Source organism: Ascaphus truei, chromosome 2 (genome assembly GCF_040206685.1).
Source record: "Ascaphus truei isolate aAscTru1 chromosome 2, aAscTru1.hap1, whole genome shotgun sequence".
NCBI lineage: Eukaryota > Metazoa > Chordata > Amphibia > Anura > Ascaphidae > Ascaphus > Ascaphus truei.
In genome coordinates, this window is record NC_134484.1 from 67125443 (window position 1) to 67150362 (window position 24920).

General features: G+C 44.8%; 1 protein-coding gene across 2 annotated transcripts in view; it reads left to right on the top strand.

Moving 5' to 3' along the window:
- Positions 1-24920, top strand: part of NIPAL2 (NIPA like domain containing 2) — a 127451-nt gene that overhangs the window by 17832 nt on the left and 84699 nt on the right. For both annotated transcript variants that reach the window (XM_075582654.1, XM_075582653.1), the window contains one exon: positions 21796-21864. In XM_075582654.1, coding sequence (XP_075438769.1) covers positions 21796-21864 — 69 coding nt within the window. The remainder of the gene's footprint in view (positions 1-21795; positions 21865-24920) is intronic.

Sequence of the window (24920 nt, forward strand, 5' to 3'; positions counted from 1 at the left end):
TTAATAAACACTGGGGATTGCTAAATATGGATCCCATTCTCCGCCAATACACGGAGAGGGGACCCAAGATTGTGTATAGGAAGGCCAAAACCTTGGCCACATTCCTATCCCCAAGTTTAATTTCCACTCCGAGCAACATCACACATATCACTGCAACTAAGGGATCCTTCAGATGTAATAATTGTAACATATGTACATTCATGCAACCCTCCAAATGTATCTTTTCCCACAGTCCACAAAGACGATTTACTATCAATACCTTCATCAATTGCAACACATCTTTTGTAATATATGTCGGCAGGACAATAAGGGCCCTCAAATTACGGATCCAAGAGCACTGCAGGCTAATTAGGAAGGGAGATTTGATGCACCCTGTCTCTAAACACTTTGCTGAATGTAAAAAGGGGGGCATCAAAAACTTCACTTTTCAAGGAATAGAAAGCCTTAAACAAAAGGAAAGAGGCGGTGACCTTATAAAAAGACTAGACTGTAGAGAATCCTACTGGATATTCATATTAAAGACACGTTCCCCTGAAGGGATTAACATTGAATGGAAGCTTAATCATTTCTTGACATAATTAATTCTGAATGAGTATTGACGACAATGTCTCTAGAAAGCTACTTTGAATATGTCTTTTCTGTATATTCCCTTGATATGACTTTTGTAAAAAATTGGAACTTGTGGTTAATAACTTTATTGATAAGTACTAATGTATGTGGGAATATATAATCAATCATTTGTGTATATATATATATATCCTTAGAGTCATCAGATAATTGATATTGATGGAAATCCATATTTACTGAGGTATGTACAAATTTAATTGGAAATCAATTGGTGATTAATACCACTAAACACAGATTTGTATATAGATATAAACAGATAGGAGTGTCATGCTTATGTTAAAATGACAACCATGTAGGAATCATAATGAGTAATTCATAGGAATTTAGAATATAGATATCCTTTGCATCATATGGGGTTAAATAAATGTGTTTTTAACGTAGGTGTAGAAATACAAAAGATACATTTTCTAGATATGTGAAATATATGTTTGTAATCAATGTTATGTCTTGTTATTCATGTATATGTCAACTTAACAGCAGCATGATGCTGACTCTTTTGTTTGATTGTTGTGTCCCTGTATAGATGTATATACACTTAGAGAAGTATGTGTGTTACACATTTTTATTACTCTCTGCCTGGCTAAAACAAGGGTGCTCGTCTCCTGAGATCCCTCTGTGGTGAGACCTTGTGATGCTGGGCAGGGAGGTGTTAATAGCTTTTTGTCCATGTATCGTATGAGAAGGAGTTTTTCTGCTCAACAGGGGTGACCCGCATGCGCATGCGCGGACGGCCGAGAACTGTGTGAGCCGCATCTCGCGAGAACTGGTCTCTCACTGTCTTGCGATGCATACCAGCTCACTTGGCACTGATAGGCTATGTCCCGCAGAGGGGCTGGGCAAGTCTCTGCATGTCCTGACGAGTGTGATGCGGGATCACACCAATTGGCTAACATGGTCAGTGACGTCATCGGTCTCTTTGGCGCCAAAGCAGCATCAGCTGCTATTTAAATGTCCTGCACTGCACATAACACACTTCTTGACAAAGTGCCTGTGGTGCACGAAACGCGTCGAAGGTTGTAACCCCCGTTTTTATGGAACCCAAATAAAGATTTTTTGCCAGACCTGCTCCTCATCCCTTTCTTGGCTGTGCGCTGCACACACACCACTTTGGACTTCCCTCACCAGGATACAGCTGCACGCCGCTGGAGATAGCAACTGGAGGCTTTATTACTGTGAGTACTTTACCTGAGGCCAGCCCAATGAAGTAAAGGAGGGTGTTTCATGCACCTACCCCTACCTTCAGGGTGACTAGAGCCCCATCATAGGTCTGTACTAATTATCAGCATTGATTATTCCCCAGTTAGCCTCTTCTCCTTTCAACAATATATAGTTTCATGTACTTGAGCACCATAAATTCATCACTGTTTTTCTTCATATGAGTCTGACATTGATTGTTTTCATGTGTCAGAGGGTGAAATGGATTCATCAGATCAAGATATTCAGTAAGAGGAATCTGAATTTGATGTAGAAAGGGTGGATCCACTCATCAAAGTCATGATACAGGCTTTGGAACTGGAAGACACTGAGGAGTTAACCCACAAAAAAGATAAACTTTTTGGGGCGAGACAAAGAGTGTCCTGGCTGCTTCAAGAGTTTCTGTACTGGCCTGCTGTTTGACAAAGCTAAGCAGTCTGCTGCTGCTGCTTTAAAAAGGTAGAGTATTTCCTATCCATCAAGTAATTAAGGACCTCATTCACGTGGAGTAAGCGCAACCAGACGCCAGAGTATTTACGCCTAAAAGGTTTGGGAAGATGTATCCATTCCCACAAGAGGAGGTAACATTTTGGGATGTCAGCCCAAAGGTGGATACTGCTATTTCCAGAACAGTAGAAAAGACCACAATTCCAATAGAGGAACCTGCATCATTGGAGGACGCTATGGATAGGAAGATGGATACGTATTGAAGAAAGCATACGTTACCGCAGGAACATCCTCAAACCTGCCATAGCAACTACGTCAGCAGCAAGGGCTACTATGCGAGTGTGGATTGCCAACATTGAAGAAGCAATATACAAAGGTGTGGAAAGAAGTGCTATTCTTAAAGCACTGTCAGAAGTAAAATGAGCAGCCAAATCTATGGTGCTGGCGGTATCAGCAAGAAGGGCTTTATGGCTCAGACCGTGGATGGCTGACACAGCATCAAAGAACAACTTGTGTGGATTACCATTGAAGGTGAGTTCCTCTTCGGTAACAAACTGGATGCAATAATAACAAAAGCATCAGGAGGTAAGAGCATTTTTTACCTCAGGAAAACAAGGCAGAAGATTCAGTTTCCAACAGGCTAATAGAAACCAATATAAGGAAGCAAAGGCATATAGACCTGGCAGGTCATCTCCAAGACAAACAACATGGAGGGGCGGCCAGAACCGGCTTTTTCGTGACAGTTGCCAGTAGGAGGGCGACTGAAGCAGTTTTCTGCAACATGGGCCCAAACAATACAGGACAATTGGGTATTACAGACCATTCGTCAGGGGTACAGTATAGAATTCAGAGAGATGCCAATAAGAAATATGGGCTTAATAACATGGATACAGTCCAAGGAAAAAAGAAGGCAGATGAATTCGGCTTTAAAGAAATGATTACAAGCAGAAGTAATAAAGAAGGTACCTCAGGAAGAGGAAGTGGAATTTATTCCAGAATTTTTCTAGTAAAGAAACCTACAGGGGAGTACAGAGCAATCCTAGACCTAAGAAATGTAAATTTATTCTTGAAAATAAGAAAATTCAAGATGGTGTCGTTGAACCTGATTATTCAAGAGGTACAACCAGGAGACTAGATGGTGGCGATAGACTTAAAAGATGCTTATCTACATGTGCTCATAGCAAAGGGACACCAAAGATGCCTAAGGTTTACAGTAAATCAATATCAGTATCAGTACACAGCACTGCCATTTGGTCTGGCAACTTCCCCAAGGACGTTTACAAAGGTTCTAGCCCCTCTAGTGGCAGAAATGAGAGAAAGAGGGGTAGAAATATACCCATACCTGGACGACATCCTGGTAAAATCAAGGAGTCTGGAGAAACTCCAGCAAGACCAGAAGATGGTAATAACCTTCCTGGAACACCACGGTTGGTTAATAAACAGAGACAAGAGCCATCTCATGCCCACTCAGCTATTAAGATTTCTGGGGGTAGAATTTGATAAAGCAAAAGGAGAAGTGAGACTACCAGACGCAAAGAGGCAAGACATAGCCATGCAACAAAGAAGCTCAGGAAAGCTACCAGGACTTCAGCAGAAGAATGCATGAAGCTCCTAGGGAAATTCGCTTCAACATTAAGCGTCACAAAATGGGCAGCAATACATATGAGACCACTGCAAAACAATTTTCTGCAACAATTGAACGGGAATCACAAGGACACAAGACAAAGAATCTTGTTACACCCACACACAAAACAGGAATTAAAGTGGTGGGAAGATACCCGAAACCTGGAAAAAGGACAAACACTACACCCAGTGCACTGGGTAAGAATTACAACAGATGCGAGCAACACAGGTTGGGGTGCCCAGATGGGAGAAACATTGGTGCAAGGAACCTGGACAAACCAGGAAAAGCATCTTCCATCAAATCTTCTGGAATTAAAAGCAGTACAAAGGGCCTTAGAAGCTTTCCAAGACCATATAAGAGGTGGCTGTATAAAAATAGAATCAGACAACAGGTCAGTTGTCAAGTATATAGCCGAACAAGGAGGAACCAGGAGCAGAAAGCTGATGAACCTCACAGCAGAAATCCTCTTTTGGGCAGAGTGCCACTTGTTGGAAATTACAGCCATACATATCCCAGGACTAGAAAATGTCACAGCAGACTTTCTAAGTTGGAACATCATACACCCAGGAGAATGGGCGTTATATCCACAGGTGTTTCAGGAACTGGTAGAGCGATGGGGTCAGCCAGACATAGATCTCATGGCGACACACCAAAACCGCAAGGTAAGGAACTACAGTGCCAGACAGTTTCATCCAAGCGCACAAGGTACAGATGCTCTCAGTTTCAAATGGCACTTCAAGGTGGCATACCTGTTCCCTCCAATTCCCCTAATTCCGAAAACAATCAGGAAAATCAGGGAAGACCAAGCAGAGGTGATATTCGTAGCACCCTACTGGCCAAGAAGGCTTTGGTTCACACACTTGGTAAATATGGCAGTAGATACACCATGGCACATACCAGATCGCAAAGGGTTGATGCGACAGGGGCCAATATGTCATCCGAATGCCAAACAATGGGCTTTGACGGCATGGCGATTCAGCAGGAAACATTGAGCCTGAAAGGTTCAGACAAAACAATCCAAACCCTTTTACAAGCAAGGAAAAGTTCCACATCGAAAGTTATACCATAGAATCTGGCTTTGCTTTCGCGATTGGTGTGAAAAAGAAAAACAGAATTCCTTTCACTTAGAATTGTATCAATTGTGGAGTTCCTGCAAAAAGGATTTGAGAAAGGTCTCAGTCTTAGCTCATTGAAAGTACAGGTGTCTGCACTATCAGCCTTGTTGGAAAGAAATCTGGCAATGGAAAGATTGATCATCAGATTCTTTCAGGCAGTTAAAAGGTTAAGGTCTCAAATCAAGAACAGGGTACCTACATGGGACTTGTCTCTAGTGTTGGATGTACTAACAGCAGCTCCGTTTGAACCTATACAGGAGATAGGCTTAAAATGGTTATCATGGAAAATGGCGTTTTTGATAGCAATCACCTCAGCAAGGAGAGTGGGAGAACTACAGGCTCTATCAGCCAAGGAACCATTCCTAGTCATACATCTAGACAAGGCAGTTATCTGTCTAGTACATCAATTCCTGCCAAAAGTTGTATCACAGTTCCATATGAATCAAGAAATTGTGATTCCGACATTCTGTCCATAACCAAAGAATAAGAAAGAAGAAAGACTACACAAATTAGACGTGGTAAGATGTCTAAAAGTGTATCTGGAAAGGATGCGAGATATCAGAAAGTCAGACAGACTATTCATCAATTCCAGAGGGACCGAAGAAAGGTCAAGAAGCATCAAAGACAACAATTTCCCAGTGGATAGTGTCTTGTATTGAAAGGCTTATGAAAGCAAAGAACAAGATAAACCTTTGAACATTAAAGCTCATTCTACAAGGGCCATGTCTACTTCATGGGCATTTAAAACCCAGGATACACCAGGACAGATATGCATAGCGGCAGTCTGGTCCTCATTCAATACATTCTTGAAATACTACAGACTAGACGTACAATCATCAGCTGACGCAAGCTTTGGTCGTAGAGTGATAGAATCTGTAGTGAAATAAGTATAAGGTGTATTAATAAAGGTCAAACTGATAAGGCATTAAACTGGTGTTGTCTATTCGGATGTATCCCTCCCTAAAAATTTTCACTGCTTGGGTATGTCCCAATGGTGCCCACTGCCAGGGTGATCAGGAAAGGAGAAAATTTAAAACAACTTACCGTAATTTTCTTTTCCTGGAACCATGGCAGTGGGCACATAGTTACCCTCCCTATGTATGTCTAATGCCTATCAGTTATATATTTTCAGCTATGGAAGAATCGTAAGACTAATGTGCAGGTAGAGGGAGGGGCCTTATATGGCCTACCTGCAAAAGTCTACTTCCTGTCCTACCTAGAGTGAGAAGGGATTAACCCAATGGTGCCCACTGCCATGGTTCCAGGAAAAGAAAATTACGGTAAGTTGTTTTAAATTTTCTCCTTTCTCACTGTCGACCCAATATTGTTAGTCAATCATCAACATTAGAACACTGTTTCTTCATTTAGCAATATTTACTTTGATTTACAAAGCCCTCTTGTTCTGTCACAGTCATTATTGGATTATGTTCCTAATCTTTTAAGACCGATCACTATTGTATTGTCTTTTACTACTAACTAACCTTTTATTCCAAACTCAAGACCATATACTATACAATGCAGCAGACATTACACATACGAAGTTTCATACAAAATGGAAATGACTAAAACGAGATATATTCTTAAATCACATAAAACATTTCTACACCTGCCTGATTTATATTCTTATCTTTGTATAACACACCCAGTGAGTTAATATATATGTTAATAACATTTTATTATTTTTTGTTGTACCCCTGAGAGGAAGTTTTCACCATCAGTCTCTTATTAATTTATCCTGATATAGCCTAGGCATACATTTGACCTTCATATCTTTATACCAACTGTTGGTTAGCAATTCATTATTATTGGTAGAGTGCAGTATTTGGGGACCTTTCCTGATCTTCTTTGATCAGACTTTGCAAGCACATTATATATTCCCCTATGCACCACCTATATGATTGTACATTTACCTAATACTGAGGTTGAACGGTGAGCATTCTCTCAGATTTATACCTGCCTGTCTTCAGACTGATTTATCTTCTTATCTTTGCAGAGGCAGCTAATAATTTTCAAACATAATTTCTGACTTATTTATTTATTTATAAAATATTTTACCAGGAAGTAATACATTGAGAGTTACCTCTCGTTTTCAAGTATGTCCTGGGCACAGAGTAAAACAAAATAATACATGGTTACAAATACAGTTACATAAATGAACAAGGTATACATTATATACAAGACATTGCATGCACAGTTAAAGAAAATATATATTATGAGCGTATGAAACAGTTACAGACCAGATTAAAGTGTGAGACAGCCTTAGATTTGAAAGAACTTAAGCTGGTGGTGGATATGAGAGTCTCTGGTAGGTTGTTCCAGTTTTGGGGTGCACGGAAGGAGAAGGAGGAACGTCCGGATACTTTGTTGAGTCTTGGGACCATGAATAGTCTTTTGGAGTCTGATCTCAGGTGATAGGTACTGCATGTGGTAGGGGTGAGGAGCTTGTTCAGGTAGCTGGGTAGCTTGCCCAGAAAGTATTTGAGGGTGAGACAGGAAAGGTGAACTTTGCGCCTAGACTCTAGTGATGACCAATCTAGTTCTTTGAGCATTTCGCAGTGATGTGTGTTGTAGTTGCATTGGAGAACAAAACGACAAATTGAATTGTAGAGGGTGTCAAGTTTGCTAAGGTGGGTTTGAGGAGCCGAGCCATATACTATGTCTCCATAGTCAATAATTGGCATTAGCATCTGCTGTGCAATACGCTTTCTGACCAGGAGACTTAGGGAGGATTTGTTCCTGTAAAGTACCCCTAGTTTGGCATAGGTCTTGGTTGTCAGGGTATCAATGTGCATCCCGAATGTTAAGTGGGAGTCAAACCATAAGCCCAAGTATTTAAAACTAGTGACAGGTGTTAGGGTGGTGTTAGCGTTGGTTCTAATCAGTAGCTCAGTCACTGGAAGCTTTACAAATTTAGTCTTGGTCCCAAATACCATTGTTACAGTCTTGTCAGTGTTTAAAAACAGTTGGTTTTGGGAAATCCAGTTTTCGAGTCTCAAAAAGTCAGACTGAAGTAGGTGTTGAAGGTCAGAGAGGCTATGGCTGTGTGCATATAGGATTGGGTCATCTGCATACATGTGTATTGAGGCTTCCTTACAAGCTGTGGGAAGATCATTAATGAACACTGAGAAGAGTAGGGGCCCCAGAACAGAGCCTTGCGGGACACCACAGGTGATATCCAGGGGGTTGGAGTTAGAGCCTGAGATGGACACATGTTGGGATCTTCCTGATAGGTAGGACTGAAACCAGTTTAAAGCATGTTTCCCTATTCCAGAGCACTGGAGTTTGTTAAGCAGGATAACATGATCAACTGTGTCAAAAGCCTTTGCAAAATCTAGGAATACTGCACCAGTGAGTTGTCCCCGTTCCATTCCACACTGGATTTCATTGCAAACTTTTAGCAGGGTAGTTACGGTGGAGTGTTTGGGACGAAACCCAGACTGGAATTGGCTAGGGAAATTTGTCTTGGTGTAGAAATCGCTTAATTGGGAGTGGACACATTTTTCCATAACTTTGGATAGAATTGGGAGAAGTGAGATTGGCCTGTAGTTTGAGACAGTGTTTTTGTCCCCACTTTTGAAGATTGGGACAACTCTGGCAGTTTTCCAGGTCTTAGGGATATGGCCTGCAGACAGGATAGAGTTGACTATGGACGCAATTGGTTTGGCAATGGCTGGGGCACCAAGTCGTAGGAACCTAGATTGTAGTAAGTCGGGCCCACATTGGCTGCTTAGTTTTAGTTTGAGGAGCGCTTGTGTAATCTCCTCTTCAGATACTGGGCTAAATTGAAAATTGTGGGCAGTGTTGGGAGGGGGTGGGACTGTAGGGATACTCCCAGGATGAGATTCATCTTTGGGGTTTGTGCTGCGTTTCGCTAATAAGTTAGTGGCACACCCCACAAAGTAATCATTGAATGCATTTGCAATGTCAGTGGGGTTTGTCAGAGTAATATCCCCCTTAGTGATATTACTTGGTTGTTGATGGTTAGGAGCCTGGAATATATTGTTGATAACCTTCCAGAAGTTAGCTGGGTTTGATGTATTTTGGTGGAGATTGTCAGAGTAATATTGTGCTTTTGCATACCTTGTTTGCCTTGTGCACACGTTCCGCAGGCACCTGTAGTGATTGAGATCCTTGGTAGTGCCAGTTACTTTGTAGCTTTTCCACAAGGCATCCCTGAACTGGTAGAGTGCTATAAGGTCAGGTGTAACCCATGGAAGGTGGGCCCCCCGTACCCTTATTTTGCGTAGTGGAGCATGGGTATCGCAGAGTTTTAAGAACTCGGATTGGAAATAGTCGAGCGCAGAATCAGGGTCGGGAATTAAATCGATTCTGTGCCATGGGCAGTTGGTAAGGTCATCCAGAAACTGTTGTGGGTTAAAGTTTTTAAATGTTCTAGTGAGGAGAACTTTAGGGCTTGAATGGGGCGGTTTAATTTTCCTTACACAGTACACTATTGCATGGTCACTGAAAATATCAGGAAGGATGCCAGAGGATTGGATTCTGCTGGGGTTTGAGGAGAGAATCCAGTCTAGCAAGGAATGGTTATGCGACTTCAGGTTTATTCGTGTGGGTTGGGAAATTAGTTGTGATAGGTTAAGTGACTTGAGTTGTATCTGGATTTTGTGGTTTTTAGGGTCAAGCCAATTGAAGTTGAAATCCCCTAGAACTAGCAGCTCACTCTTCTCATTCAGAGAGGAAATGGAGGCAAGAAATTGGGTGATATCAGTCAAGGATTGTAGAGGGGCTTTAGGGGGGCGGTAGATGCCAGCAAGCAAGATGGGCTTAGAAAAGGGGAGGCAGATTTTGCCAACTAGAGTTTCAAAAGAGGGTGGACTTGGTGGGCAATGTAACAGTGTAAATTGTAAGGTGTCTGCAATATAAAATAACACCCCTCCTCCTCTCTTTGACCTATCTCTCCTAAAAATGGAGTATCCCTGAATGGCGATATTTGCATCAGGGGTTTTAGAGGATAGCCATGTTTCTGTAAGAACGATGGCTTTGGGTTTATGCATAAGGCACCATGCCCTTAGTTCATCCAGTTTGGGCAGCAGGCTCCGGATGTTTATATGGGTGACAGATAGACCTTTTTGGAATTTAAAGGTGGAATTCTCAGGGGCATGGGACAGAGCTGAAATGGGAGGACCTGGGTTAGTTTCAACATCACCTGCTAGAGAGTGTAATAGTATGAGTAGGAATTTGGGTAGTTGTTTGCAAGTTTTAAATTTGTGGTGTTTTCCATTTGAGTGTGCGGTGGTTGGTGTGCTGGTTTTTAGAGTTCTCCACCAACATTCAGTAGATAGTGCAAGGCTTTTGAGTAGTCCAGGGTGTATGGTGATGTTGGGTGTGAGCAAGGATGGAGGAGTTTGTAGTGGATAGAGGGAGTAACATCTCCATGAGGCCAGGAGAAAGAAAAAAGTTAGAAGACATAGCAGGTTCATGATGCCAGAGGTAGGCAGTGCTGCAAGGAGCTGCTGTGAGCAGAGTGAGTGTGTGCAGACTAAACAGCAGGGGTGGGCCTGTACCTTGTCAAGTGTTTTGCTGCATTGCAATGCTAGGGTCAATTCAAGGTTTCAGTGTTTTGTGCAGTCAGTTTTGGGAGAGGCTGCAGTGAAAGAAGTTGTAAAGGGGTGGGGGGTTAAACTATGCAGGCTAACAAGCATGGGATCATAGTGTGATCTGAATAGCTTACCGTTTGTTGTCTTGAGTTAAAGAGTGTGCAGTCCCCAGTCACCACTAGTCAAACTGTAGTCTAACTGTATCACTTAAAAACCTCACTTTAAATGCCTCACTGCCTAATGCAGTTCCTGCCCAATGCAGCGAAGGTGTTAGTATTATACACAAAAAAAAATTCCCTTGACCCTCCCCCTCCCCAATCAGTCAGCTTGTTCCATTTGGTCAATTAACAGCACAGATTTAAGAGGGAAAAAAAAAAAAATAACTTTTTACATTCAAACATACTAACTTATATATCAATTCAACAAGGCCAGATTCAGTCTTATACAGAGGGTTTCAACATCAGGAACATACCTGTGAAGAGAATGCAATTAGATCCATGTCATATCAGCTGAGGTTATTGGTTATTGGTCTTGCATGAAGAAAGTGAGTATATTAACTATATATATATATTAACTGTAGTCTAACTGTATCACTTAAAAACCTCACTTTATATATTACATATTTTAACTAGTTACATGCTGAATATATATGTACATAGCATCTTTATTCCGACTTGACATTGTCTATCTTCAATGGTACTGCCTTTCTTTTGGGCTTGGAATCCAGTCGAGTACTATCCCTATGACGGTACTTTCAATATGTCTGGACCAGTGACATTTTAATTTTTTCACCTTTGTGACAATGTCACAGACTTTTTTTTGTTTGGTTTCGAAACCATTCATTCTTTTTCCTGTCTCTTCAGGTAATACCAAGCATACAGTATATTTCTCCTAAGTACTTTGAGTTGTCTGAAGCTTCTGAATTGTCTTTGCATTTAGTGTCCAAGTATCACATTCATATGTTTGTGTACAGGCAGGATACACTGGTCAAACACTTTTGAGGCACAGTGGAAGGTTCCCTTGTGAAATTGTCTTCCAAATGCTCTTAATCCCATCTTCAGTGTCCTATTGATTTTAATTCGAAATGTTCCCATCTACAGTATAGATTGGTGTTTTTCAGCCAGGGTTCTGCGAGCACCCCACTGGGGTTCCATGGCTTCCAGGGTGGGAGAGCTGGGACAACTCTCCCAGTTGTCAAAGGCCCGGCAGCGCGGTGGCACCCCACATAGCAGTGACTTGGTGGCTCCGGAGCTCAGCAGCAGCCTGCCAGCGCTAGAAGTCGCGTAAACTTCCGGCTGACGGGGGAGAGGAAGGATCGGGCGAGAGAGCGCGCATATACTGGAAGCTCTCTTAAAGTGTGTGTATGTGTGTGGAGACGGGGGGCGAGAGACTGGGGATGACAAAATCGAATTCTGGGGTTCCCCAGCAAAAAAAGGTTGAAAACCACTGGTATAGATTCTTACTGACCAAGGTAGAGATACAGTGTCTTTGACTTCTAATATACATATGTAGCGCTGCCTCCCCCACCCTCTGGGAGATTTACCCTGGCTACAGTCCTGTGTGGTGCTCGGTACCTGTTTGGCTCAGGAGATGCTGAGTGTTCCGAGATGACATGGGAAAACAGGACAGGCTCATGAGGATCCATGATGTTCTTTTTTTGGTGCCAGCGCCTCCAGCCATGGTGAGCTCCAGTAGAAATATAGGCAATCCCCACCATGACAGTCTTTTATCCACATACATCTGTCTAATAGATTGCGACTCAGCCAGATATATAAAAAGGATGGTATTTATTTTGCAGCCACTGCATGATGTTCTTACAGCGATTGCAATCAGTTGGCAGGATAGCTTCCAGGCTCCTGGATGGTACAGGCCTGCTGGTAATGAGGCCTCACTAGAGTAGTGGAATGCACCCAACCCATGCGGGACTGAGCACATGTGGGAGGAGACTTGGCTTACATCCTCATCCCTCAAGAAGGAAGAGGGACTGCCTGAACTCCACCCAGTGAGGGCTGGGTTCATCTCTATAATTTAAGACACCTCCTCTATAGTGCAAAAGGGAAGGGCACAGGCTCTGCATCCTTATTGGACAGACGCAGACTCCCACGTCATCTCCACTTCTGCCACTCGCAGAGGCAGGAGGAGGGGGGGAAAGACCCATAGGATAGCTTGCCACTGTCTGCAGCTTACTAGAACTTCCGTGACATGGAAGGCAGAAAGATAGCTGGCCCAGCCACGGCTATACATACATTTTTACTCTTCCAATGATGTGACATTTCTGGTTGTACAGCCTGCTGTATTTTAAAACCAGAAAATATTATCTACAAGGCGACATGTACAGTATATTTTTATTGTTTACTGAAATTAGGGCTTAAGACTTGGTTCATACACTAAGTATCCACTAAAATTAGATCAATTGCTTGGCTCCTTCATCTTCTGAACAGTAATTTTTATTGCGGCATCAGTGTAAAGCTCCAGGAAAGAAAGTAGATAAGTAGAAGAAATTAAAAGGATTGGTAATTTTAGTGCATTCCTAGTTTCACAAATCAAAGATGGCTGTTTTTTGACTCCAGGATGAAGCAGCCATTTTCCACTAATTCTCTCTTGTGCCTCGACCCCTCCAGCACCCAAAGGGTTAGTAATGGTTAGTCGGTATCTTAAAAAAGGAAAAATCACACAAAATATGAAAATCAAACCGATATTCGCAGAAAACAAATCTATAACTACAGTACATTCGCCTACTGGACCCACCTATTTAGAGTTGTAAGGATGTCTGTCTTTAGTCAGCTACTGTCCTCTATCTCTCTTAGGCTGCGTCGTTATGTATGTGTAACACCCCTAACCCGCTCGGCAGCCAGAGATAAGGTGTACATAAACACTCAGTCTCTGATCTTTCCTGACAGGGTTTAGACCTGCTTTTTAGAGTGTTAGCTCAGTGGGTTACATTTGATCTCGGGGTCTTTCTCTCCGTGGGTTCAGGCAAAGGCAGTAGTGGAGTGAATAAGTAGAACAGGGCACCAGGAACTTTTCAAACAGGCTTCTTTATTGGGTGTGTAGCCAGGTTCCCCCTTCAGTGCGGACCCCCCCCCCCTCCGGGTACTCACAGCAGCCGCTCTTGGGGAGGTGCGGGGGCCATGTGCGAGCATAGAGTGCCTCTTCTTGGAATGCGGCCGGTCGCCGGGGACGTGTGCGGCCAGTAGCTAGGGCCGCGGTCGCGTTGCGGAGCTCTTGGCGGCTCTCGGTGCAGGGTGCCGCCATTGCCAGTTGCGCATGCGCAGTGAGAACCAGGAGACGGGAGGCCCCTGAAGCTCGCGCATGCGCAGTGATCGTGCGAACGGCATGGCCAATCGAGAGGGCTCACAGAAGGGACTACATCGCCCATGAGCCTCAGGAGCACCCCACGTGACCCCAGGGAGCCAATAGGGCTACAGCATCTCCCTGCAGAGGAGAATAGATACTTTTTGCGGGGTTTGGAGCACGTTAGTCGGCGTCAGGAGCAGCTAGGGGAAGAGGTAGGGTGCAGGAGTCAGTGACTCCCTGCACTAGGCCAGCAGCCCCCTAGGCCCCACACCAGCCCTGAGCCACCAGTAGCTTTGAGTGTTGTAGGGAAAGGCCCCAGGTTAGGGACCCTGCCCCTTACTATCCAGAGCCAGTTAGGGACACAGCGGACGCTGCACTTCCATCCAGAGGCTTGGGATCAAGCCTGCTCAGCAGAGAGAGCGGAACCGCACCAAGGGTGGACCGCCCTCACAGATCTTCTCACCGGAGGAACCGGTGTGGGGATTATGCAACATCCTTATGCAGTGCTAACCGTTAATGTGTTTAGTGAATGTTATGCTTATATATATGCAGTAAAGCCAGTTCTGTTTTACAACTGTTTGCTTAACGTGATTGTTTCCTGTGAGGGCCTCCTCCCACTCCGTTGGGATCCCTCCCAGGTGGAGGCGTTGCACCACGAGATCGTATTATATGTATGTACCCCAGGCTCCCCAAGCGGAGGCATAGGCTCCTGAGGACCGCACAGGTTACACAGCAGGTAGTAGCGTCTGTATTCACGGAATACCCGTTACATTTGGAGGCGCTGCTGAGATAGCCCTGGGGTGCCCTACTCAGTAGTTAACGTAGTATCCTATCAGTCAGCATGTCTGCACTCACACCCAAACAAGTGGCGACTGGGCCGAAAAGCTAGGAGAGCTCCTGCGACACGTAGTCACACGTAGTCACGTAGTCGCCGTAGATGGGGTACCTGCCGATGTATCCAGGTTTACTGTTCGCAGCGCAGCGCAGTAAAGACATTACCTGGTCTGGCGGCGCCCGCCTCATCTGCAAGCACTACAACATTGACCGGCAAGAGAACACCCTATTGCTGGCCACCGAACAAGCTATACCCCCTGATAGAGGCCCACGAGTAGTGTATCTACCAGAGACTTTACCGCAAGGGTGCGCTCTAATTTACCCTGGAACCGTTTCCAGTCACGTAACTTCCCTTACCAGACATGCGGGTTGGGAAGACAAAGATATGGCCACCAGTACACCCATCAGATGAGACATATCCCTACCCCGAGTGACCTTCTCTTCTGATGCTAGGCAAGGGGCCACCAGCTGGGCCGGTAGCCCGCCACCATCACCGGTCCCTAACTGGTTAGTGAACAGCTTCACCCCAACCCCTAACAGTCAGGGAGCGGGGATCGCAAGTTCCTCAGACAGTGGAGGCTCCATGCTAGGAGTGACATTCCCGCAGCTTGTGGAAGCTATAACTATGTCTGCCCAAGCCCAAAATTACAGGATGTTGAAGGTGTTTTAAGGAATGGTTCCTGTCCCCGCAGGCGAGGAAAGCATCGAGTCTTGAAAGGAACACACCATCAAGGTGATCGATGAATGGCCCTGCTCTGAAACGGTCAGATGTCAGAGAATCCTGGAAAGCCTCTGACCATCAGCAGCCACCATGGTCAGTGCACAGCGCGACCAAGACCCTGATCTCTCTGCTCATCAGATGGTAGACTTGTTGGTCCAGATCTATGGCAAAGATGAAGAGGAGAGTGAGCTGTGTTTCAAATATTACGGTCTCCGACAGAAGGAGAAGGAAGACCTGTCAGATTTCCTTCAACGAATCCAGCTGGTCCTGTGGAAGTTGTGAACTTGCGGCCTCATCCTAGCCTCAGAGATGGACGAATACCGGTGCAAGCAGTTCCTCCGAGGGGCCATTCCCACGCATCACATGGTGATCATGATAAGGTGCTCACTAATGGAGGGCCTCCCCCTACCTTCATGGACATTTTGGGGATCGTCAAAGGGAATGAAGCCTATACCAAGCTGCATACAGGCACCAAGGTCAAAGATCCCCCTTCGAGTGACATCCCGGGAGCCTCCGCTCGCCGGATCAAGAAACCTGTCAAAGAGGAAGAGGAGCCACCCAAGTTGCTCTCAACGAAAGGCCGGACTTCGGGGAGGTCCTCCCCCACTTACCCAAGACGACTAGATCCTAAAGATGTCGTCTGCTATGGTTGTGGACAGATAGGCCATTTCTCCAGAGAGTGCCCGGATGGAGGCACCCAAGAAAAGAAAACGCCCAGTAAAGGAAGCTCGGCTAGGTCCATGATCTGTCGGATACAGACCACAGAAGCCCAGACATCCGAGGCCACCCCTGCGCCTCCCGAAGCTCCTACTGACCTAAGCCCAGACGATGGAATTCCGGCTGGGGATGGTTACTGTCAGGTAGGCCCCTCTGCCATCGTGCGTGTGATAGTAGATGTCTATGCCTCTGCTTTACTGGACACTGGGTCCCAAGTGAGCATAATCTACCGACAATTCTACGACCAACACCTTAAGCACTGTCCTTAAGCACTGTCGGCGGAACATATGAAGGTGAGGGGGTTGAGCAATGAAAATTATCTCATCGATGGGATTGTGAGAATTCAACTGGAGATACTTCAATTGAATACCGGCAAGAAACATCCCATGCATGTGGAAGCAACGGTATGCCCGAAGCCTCAAGAACAGTGTCAGTACCCCGGTCATCTTGGGAAAAAATACGGATATAGTGCGAGTCGTAATCAGAGCCTACCTGAAAGAGACCAATGAATTGCCAATGGCCAATCCACTCCTTGACCATGTACTGAGAGAGGAGTGCAACAGAGCATATGCCTTAGAGCGTCACGGGGACCTCTACAATCGTCAATGCGGACTGACGACCATTTTACCAGGGGGAGTGCAACGCATGGGCGTCTGGTGCTGTTATCCCGATCGAGATCATACCGATCAACTGTTCTCTCTGGAGAGTACCCCTGAGGAAGAGACCCATAGAGGGTATAGGGTAATACCTGAAGTGAGAGAGTGGACAACCAAATTTCCTCTACGAACCTATGTGTATGTTCAAAATATCTCTCTATTCCCAATGGACATTGGGGCAGGACAAAGTTTGGGCAGCATATATCCCGTCAGCCCGGTAGAAACAGTGCCCCAGGTGAACGCCGCTGCAGTGGGGGAGCAGTTGGTCGATCTGGATTTCAACTTCGGAGACTCGACGCTGCCAACTGAGTGGAAGGATCAACTGATGGCCAAGCTGAATGAAAGAAAGACGGTATTTTCCACCAGCGAGATGGATGTGGGCTGCAGTCGCAGCGCCCAACACACCATTAGGTTGAGTGACGCCGCTCCGTTCCGTGAACGCTCTCGTGGCATCGCCCCCAGGGATGTGGACGATGTAAGGAACGTCCTGAAGGAAATGGAGACCGCTGGGATATTGACGGAGTCTCGGAGTCCTTATGCATCACCCATAGTGGTGGTAAGGAAGAAGAATGGATCTGTAAGATTGTGCGTCGATTATCGAACTCTGAATAATCGTACGGTACCCGATCAATACAACCTTCCTCGCATTGAAGAAATCCTGAATGCACTAACCGGGAGCCAATGGTTTAGTGTGCTTGACTTACGATTTGGGTACTACCAGGTACCTATGAGTGAAGAGGACCAGGAAAAGACAGCCTTCGTCTGCCCCCTGGGCTTCTACCAATTTACGCGTATGCCCCAAGTTATATATGGAGCTCCTGCTACCTTCCAGCAACTGATAGAGAAAACAATCGGGGACATGAACCCTCGGGAGTGTCTTGTCTACCTGGACGACATCATTGTCTTCGGGAAGACCCTGGAAGAGCACGAAGAGAGGCTGCTTAAGGTGATAGACCGTCTTGGAAAAGAAGGATTAAAGTTATCCCTCGACAAGTGTCGGTTTTATCACACCTCGGTGACCTATGTGGGACACATCGTGTCTGCTCAAGGAATTGCTACCGATCCAGCCAAAGTAGAAGCGGTAGTGAACTGGCCACGTCCTGAGAATGTCACGGAACTGCGATCATTCCAGGGTTTCTGTGGGTATTACCGTCGCTTCGTGGAAGGGTACTCTAGTCGAGCTAAACCCCTGAACAATCTGCTGAAGATATACCCCGAAGATACCGGAAGGAAGGCCACGTCGGCCCGTCAACCGTTTGGCAACAAGTGGACGTCCGAGTGTGAACGGGCCTTCCTGAACTTGAAGAAAAGCCTGACTGAAGCACCAGTGCTTGCGTATGCTGTTCCAGAACAACCATACGTTCTGCATGTGGATGCCAGTCTCAATGGACTGGGCACGCTGTCTTGCATCAGAAGCACCCCGAGGGTCTTCGGCCTGTAGCCTACATCAGCCACAGTGACACCCAGTGAACAGAAATACCCTGTAAACAAGCTAGAGTTCCTGGCTTTCTAATGGGCGATCACAGAGAAACTTCATGATTACCTCTATGGTGTTACGTTTGAGGTAAGGACGGATAACAATCTCCTCACGTACATCAATACTTCAGCCAAGTTGGATGCAGCAGGGCACCGATGGCTGGCAACCTTATGTAACTACAGATTCTCTCTGAAGTACAAGCCGGGGCCTTTGAACATTGGAGCTGACGCTTTATCACGACGACCAGGATTAAGTGCTACTCCCGATGATGATGAATGGGAAGAGATCCCCAGGCCAGGGATGCGAGCAATGTGTAATAGTGGCTGTCAACAATGATCAGGTGCCCTTCTCCGAACTACGAGTTGCAGATTCGTTAGGATGCCAGTCGCAGGCTATCCCCGCCGCCTACTGCGATTCCAAGGGAATGAACATAACCCATGATAAAGTCATAAGATGGAAAGACTTAGTGGACTATCAAATGAGAGATCCAGTAATCAGCATAATTCGGCAAGCTGTTCAAAGAAAGAATCCAGCTCTGCTGAAAAGTGCTCCCCGAGATCTGATCGTGTTGCTAATGCGTGAGGTGGACAAGTTCAAGATAGACAATTGCTTGCTCTATAGGGTAGTCCAATATCACAACCACCCTGATAGGCGACAACTGGTTCTACCACAAAACTTGAGATATATGGTGTCGAAGTCTCTACATGATGAACATGGGCACCTCGGTGTAGAGAAGACTTTTTGGTTAGTCCGAGACCGGTTCTTCTGGCCCAAGATGCGGGAAGCGGTGGAACAACACTGCCGCCGTTGTTCCCGGTGTGTCCAACGCAAGACTTTACCTACCAGAGCAGCACCCATGGCCCATCTCAAGAGTTCTGGTCCAATGGACCTGTGTGTATGGACTTTTTGTTTATTGAACCCGATACCCGAGGAATCTGTAACGTGCTGGTCATCACGGACCATTACACCCGGTATGCTCAGGCCTTCCCCACAAAAGACCAGAAGGCCATCACAGTCGCAAAAATACTATGGACGACTCCGTACCACCCCGAAGGAGACGCTTTGCCGGAATGATTCAACAGGACCTTGTTGGACATGCTCGGAACGCTGAAGGGTGCGCAGAAAACGGAATGGAGTTGACACGTAGAAGCTTTGGTACACGCGTACAACTGTACTCGCCATGAGTCCACTGGATTCTCCCCATACTTCCTCATGTTTGGACGAGAGGCAAGACTCCCAATAGATGTGCGTCTTCGAGTATCAACGGATGGGATACACAATGCTACCCATTTCAAGTATGTGCAAAGGCTAAAGGAAAGTTTGCAGCAATCTTACCAACAGGCTGAGAAGTCTACAGCTAAACTGAATGCTGGCAATAGGAGACGATATGACAATAAAGTCAAGTATCGGGAGCTACGTCCTGGGGACGCTGTGTTGCTTCGTAATCTAGGAGTCCCCGGAAAACATTAACTGGCGGACCGGTGGAGAGACGGCGTATATGAGGTAGAGTCACAGATGCCCGGCCTCCCGGTCTATCGCATCAAAGACACTGACGGCCGGGTAAAGGTTTGGCATCGTAATCACCTTCTCCCCATCCCCCAAGTGGGAGACGAAGAAGCAGAAATACTGGCCACACCGCTCAATGGTGAGTCCGACTTATCAGAGATGGGTCAAGAGACTGTAACCAATTACTCAAACTCTGAAACTCCTGAAGACCCTATGGAAGGACCCTCTCAAAGGGACTATTCCACGGAAGGGGCATCTCCTGGAGGAGCTACGGGTAAAATGCCCCGTAGGCCAATGCCTACTAAGGTGGCACCAACAGGCCAGCCTTTGGATCCACAGAGCCCGTGCTTTGTGCCAAACAGAGACTGTTCAGAGACATTTCTCCCCTCAAGGGAAGAGGCTGAGCCTCAGGACTGTACTTATTACTCCCCAGAGGGAGTTACTGAAGAACAGCTCCGTAGGAGCCAAAGAGTAAGGTACCCTCCAAACCGGGTAACCTATGATCAAATTGGGGCACCCCATTATGAGGCTCAGCAGTGGGCTCGCAGAAGTGTGCAGTCCGTCATTGTGATGTTCAGTGAAATGTGCAATCTGATTTAGAGCTGATAAGTGTAAGATCACGTTTGGTTGTTGCATTTTTATTATATAACGATGTTGTGCCATTTTCATTATATAATTGCTGTATATAGTTATCAAGTTATGTGTCCCAAGCGAGGTCGTTAGGGTTTTTACCAGGGGGAGGATGTAGCCAGGTCCCCCCCTTCAGTGCGGACCCCCCCTCCGGGTACTCACCGCAGACGCTCTTGGGGAGGTGCGGGGGCGTGGCTAACAGACAGACAGGCTTCACAGGTGGGCAAGAGGATATACCTAGCATAGCTATAGTACCACAGTCATTGTACTTATACTATCCTCTTTTCTATTAAGATAGGATACTGGTCACATATCTTGCTGCTTCCATATTGTTTAAAGCTCATATAATTTTTAATTCGCTGTTTCACTGGCCACACTTGAATCACATTTTTGATTCTTGAGCGCTTTTATTTTAATTACTTGAGTTATGTACTCGTTAATAAAGTGTGTTTTAAATTTATCATTTTTCACTCACTACATACATTAATCCACTAGTGTCCCTGTGATCTTGAAGTGACGAGTGCTCTCCTTGGGGTTCTTTCCTCTCTACTGTCTTATTCTGTCATTACCCCTGATTGCAGCACCGTCACTACAAACTATAGCTGTAGCGAGGATTCCTCCCCCCCCTTCCATACCCCCCCGATCCCCTCCTCCACGTTCATTACTAAAGTGTCAAGACTGGCTCAGTCACCATCTGGTAATCGGGTCCTTTTGGGCCTAAGGAATTATGAGACTTAACTGAGTAGAATAAAAATCTTGGTAAAGGAGTAATCCAGTCTACAATTAAAATTTTTTTTTCAAATCTTGAGTTGATGTTCCCCTGAAGCTGATTTGGGAGGGTTGGGGGGGGGGGGGGTGTGAGGGTTGGGACACCTGAAATCCAGGGACTCCCTTATTCAGGAGAGGGGTGTGCCAGGCAAAATTGGGGAAACAATATGGCCACCAGGGTCAGGGCCTTCTCCGATCGCCAACAGACCAGCTGCATCTGTATCTACCAATCATCCCATTGCAAAGCAGAAAGCCCTTATGATGTACCAAGTATGTCGGGGACTGTAAAGTTACCTTTATCAGAAATTATGCTTCTTACTATTGCAGGACTTAGTCTGGGATGGAATAATGTTTTTCTTTCAATTTGCAGAAGATGACTTCATCTCGGCTTGACATCATCCCTGAGCATTTCTAAAACACAAATATAATTCATAGGCCCAATCTGTACATGTACAGTATATGTAATCGGATACTAACGTTGGTAAATAAAGAACAGTGTATACAGTAAAATGCACAACAATAAAACAGCTTAAAATAGATTGCTAAATTATGTACTGCATGGTTGTTTTTATTCTAGATTTTTGTATTTTGAGATCACTTTATCCTTTTTTCTTTTCTACATTTCAGAACCAACTCTTTGGCGTTCTTTTGGCAATTCTTGGAAGCTTCTTGATTAGCATCTCTCTTAACCTCCAGGTAACGAGCCTATTTACGTGCTTTTACTTGCTATGTACAAACAGCACTAGTGCATTCACAATTTCATACATTTTAGAGCCAACACAAAATCTTATTTAGATGCATCATATATTAGATTAAATAGTATTACATTGTAATGCTTGAAGATCATGATACGTAAACAAAGTACTGAAGAAAATCCAGCACGCCCTAATAATAAGGAACATATACAGACCAGCGCCCCAAAAAGAGTCCAAAGTCTCTAATAGAGTCCAAACAGATGGAAGGGAAGATAATCCAAATGCTCCAATCACTGGAAGATCTCCAATCCGGGGGTCCGTAACATACGGACAGAAACAAAGAAAAATAATAGTGTAATACGTAATGTTAAAATGGGACAAACAACATGAAACACTTAACAGAAGATAAACATAAAACAATCAGAAGCCAGGGTGTGCAGCGCACAGCAAAACGAGGAGAGCAGGTCTTGCAATAAAATAATCCTTTATTGGGAAATCATATGGTGTGGAACAGCAGCAAACCTTCTACGCGTTTCGTTCAAAAGAACTTTATCAAGATTTCCCAATAAAGGATTGTTTTATTGCAAGACCTGCTCTCCTCGTTTTGCTGTGCGCTGCACACCCTGGCTTTTGGAGTTCTTATCCTACTTCAGCTGCACGCTCTGGAAGGGAGACCCTGGGAGAAAGGCAAGACTGTGAGTACATACCTGGGGCCAACCCAATGAGGAAGGGGGGGTGTCTTTTGGCAACCTACCCCGACCTTCAGGGTACCTTATGCCCTCTTAAGGCTTAGTACTGCTACTTTATAATTGATTATACCCAGCCTACACTCCCTTCCATCACATACGGCCCCAGCACTTTGAGCACCATCTCACAAACAAACCTCATAAAACAATCAAGCTGAAAGAAAAATAACTATTTAATAAAACAAACGGAGCCTGCTGCAGCGGGTCATCAAGGGGTTAAAACCCAAAACCCTACTTACAGCAGGACTGGAATAAACAAGCATGTGGGGCAGACGCTTGCAGCAGTGGGGGTCCTCACGGGCTCCCTGGTGTGAGGTTTCTTTCCCTCTAGCTTCAAAACACTCTCCAAGATGGACGCTGAGTAAGGGAACTCCACTCCACTCTAACACCCTAATAATAGATACAAAGTCACAGGTATATAACCAATTTGAAAATTTAATCAGTGCACAAATAAGTCAAACAACTGACAACGCTACACTAGGAGAACAGATAACATATAGGTAGGGCCATACGTGGGATGTACAGGAGGATTAGGGATAAAGGAAAGTACGATGGGACAACAAAGGGAAGGTTAGGTGAATGGTGGAAAGGGAACAAAGAAAACAAAAAATGTGGGTCACAACTGGGGAGTATAGGGGGGCAACGTTTCTGGACTTGTCCCTTCGTCAGGCCCGTTCTCCTCAGTCCCAGGGGGACAAGAGGGTACTTCCCTAGCCCCAGAACCCACAACAACAGAACTGACCCTAAGTAAAAACAATAGAAGACCCTCCACAAATTCTAAGTAATATTCTAATTAAATACACATACAATATCCCTAAACTAATTGGCAAAATAAATCCACAGTTTAACTTTTTTACAGATATATTCAGGGACAGACTACATGCAATCAGCTACAATGTATTAGTGAACTAGCAACAACTGAGAACACCAGAGAACAACAAAGAGAGGAGGCAAACCAGGAGTAATGCAAACCAGACAGTCCTTAGTTAATAGGACACACGAACCACAAGCCTGCTCGTCACTCTAGAGGGTGTTTGCAAATATATATGTTATCTGTCCTCCTAGTGTGGCGTTGTCAGTTGTTTGACTTATTTGTGCACTGATTAATTTTTCAAATTGGTTATATACCTGTGACTTTGTATCTATTATTAGGGTGTGCTGGATTTTCTTCAGTACTTTATTGTGTTTGAGAGGGATTGGGCCCTCTAGTCCGTGGCACCCCGCTTTGTGTATATTTATCTACTTTGTGTGAGTGCTGTCTATTACTTTTGTCTATAATGATACGTAAACAGTTCTGTCAACTCTCACAAGTTATATGTGAATTGCACAAATCAAATCTACTGTGTGTGCACATTCTCTCATTTTTGAGAAGCGGTGGTAAAGAGACGTTCCACTTGCCTGATGCTCCCCTTTTGAAAGACAACGTATACAGACGCTGAAGAACTTCAAGGATTCCTATCTGTCCACACATTTCCAAAATAAAGCTTTATTAAGGAAGATATCAAAAAAAAAAGTGCCATTACAAAGGGAGATTTTATATATAAAAAATTGAGTCGTCATTTAGCTGGAGCGGATACACACTGTTTTAATTCCAAAAATGAAATGATTACGGGCACCAGAAAGAACAAAAGAGGAATACTGTACAGGTAAAAATATTACCTTATTAAAATATGAATCCCACCCAGACACTGTTTCAGTTCCTAAAGGAACCTTCATCCGTCCCTCAAATTCTTCTCACTGCCTCAAAGTGGTGGGAAGGTGGCAATTGGTGTTCAAGAAGATGTATAGTGACACTTGTGCTGGTGGATTCAACCGTACTGTACTATGAAAGTGTTGCAAAAGAAAAAGTTGCACTGCACCAATTGTGTAGTAGAATCCGTCACACACATGTGACTAGGTGAATAGAATATAAAAAGGGGTTTAGGTATAAAGAGCGTAGCAAATGTGCAATAGTGGTAATAATCATATAAAAATGGTGACAATAAAAATGGCTACTATTAGTGAAATTTCAATAAAAAAAGGCATGGAAGACAATACAGAAACTTGTCCAGTCAGGACTAACTGTGTATGCAGCTGTTCACACAGATAGCTCAACATCTGGAAAGCATATAGCGAATGGAGAACGGACAAGCACCTGAATGTCGTGGTGTAGTAAGTGCATTCACAATTGGTGCATTCTGCAACTCTCACGATCAGCGTTGCACTCAGCTGAAACAACAGCTTACAAGATTAGTCTATAGATGGGTAAAAATTGTCAGAGCATTTAGAAAGCCAAGTTCACAGTTGAAGAGTTAATTTCCTCTTGTATTCT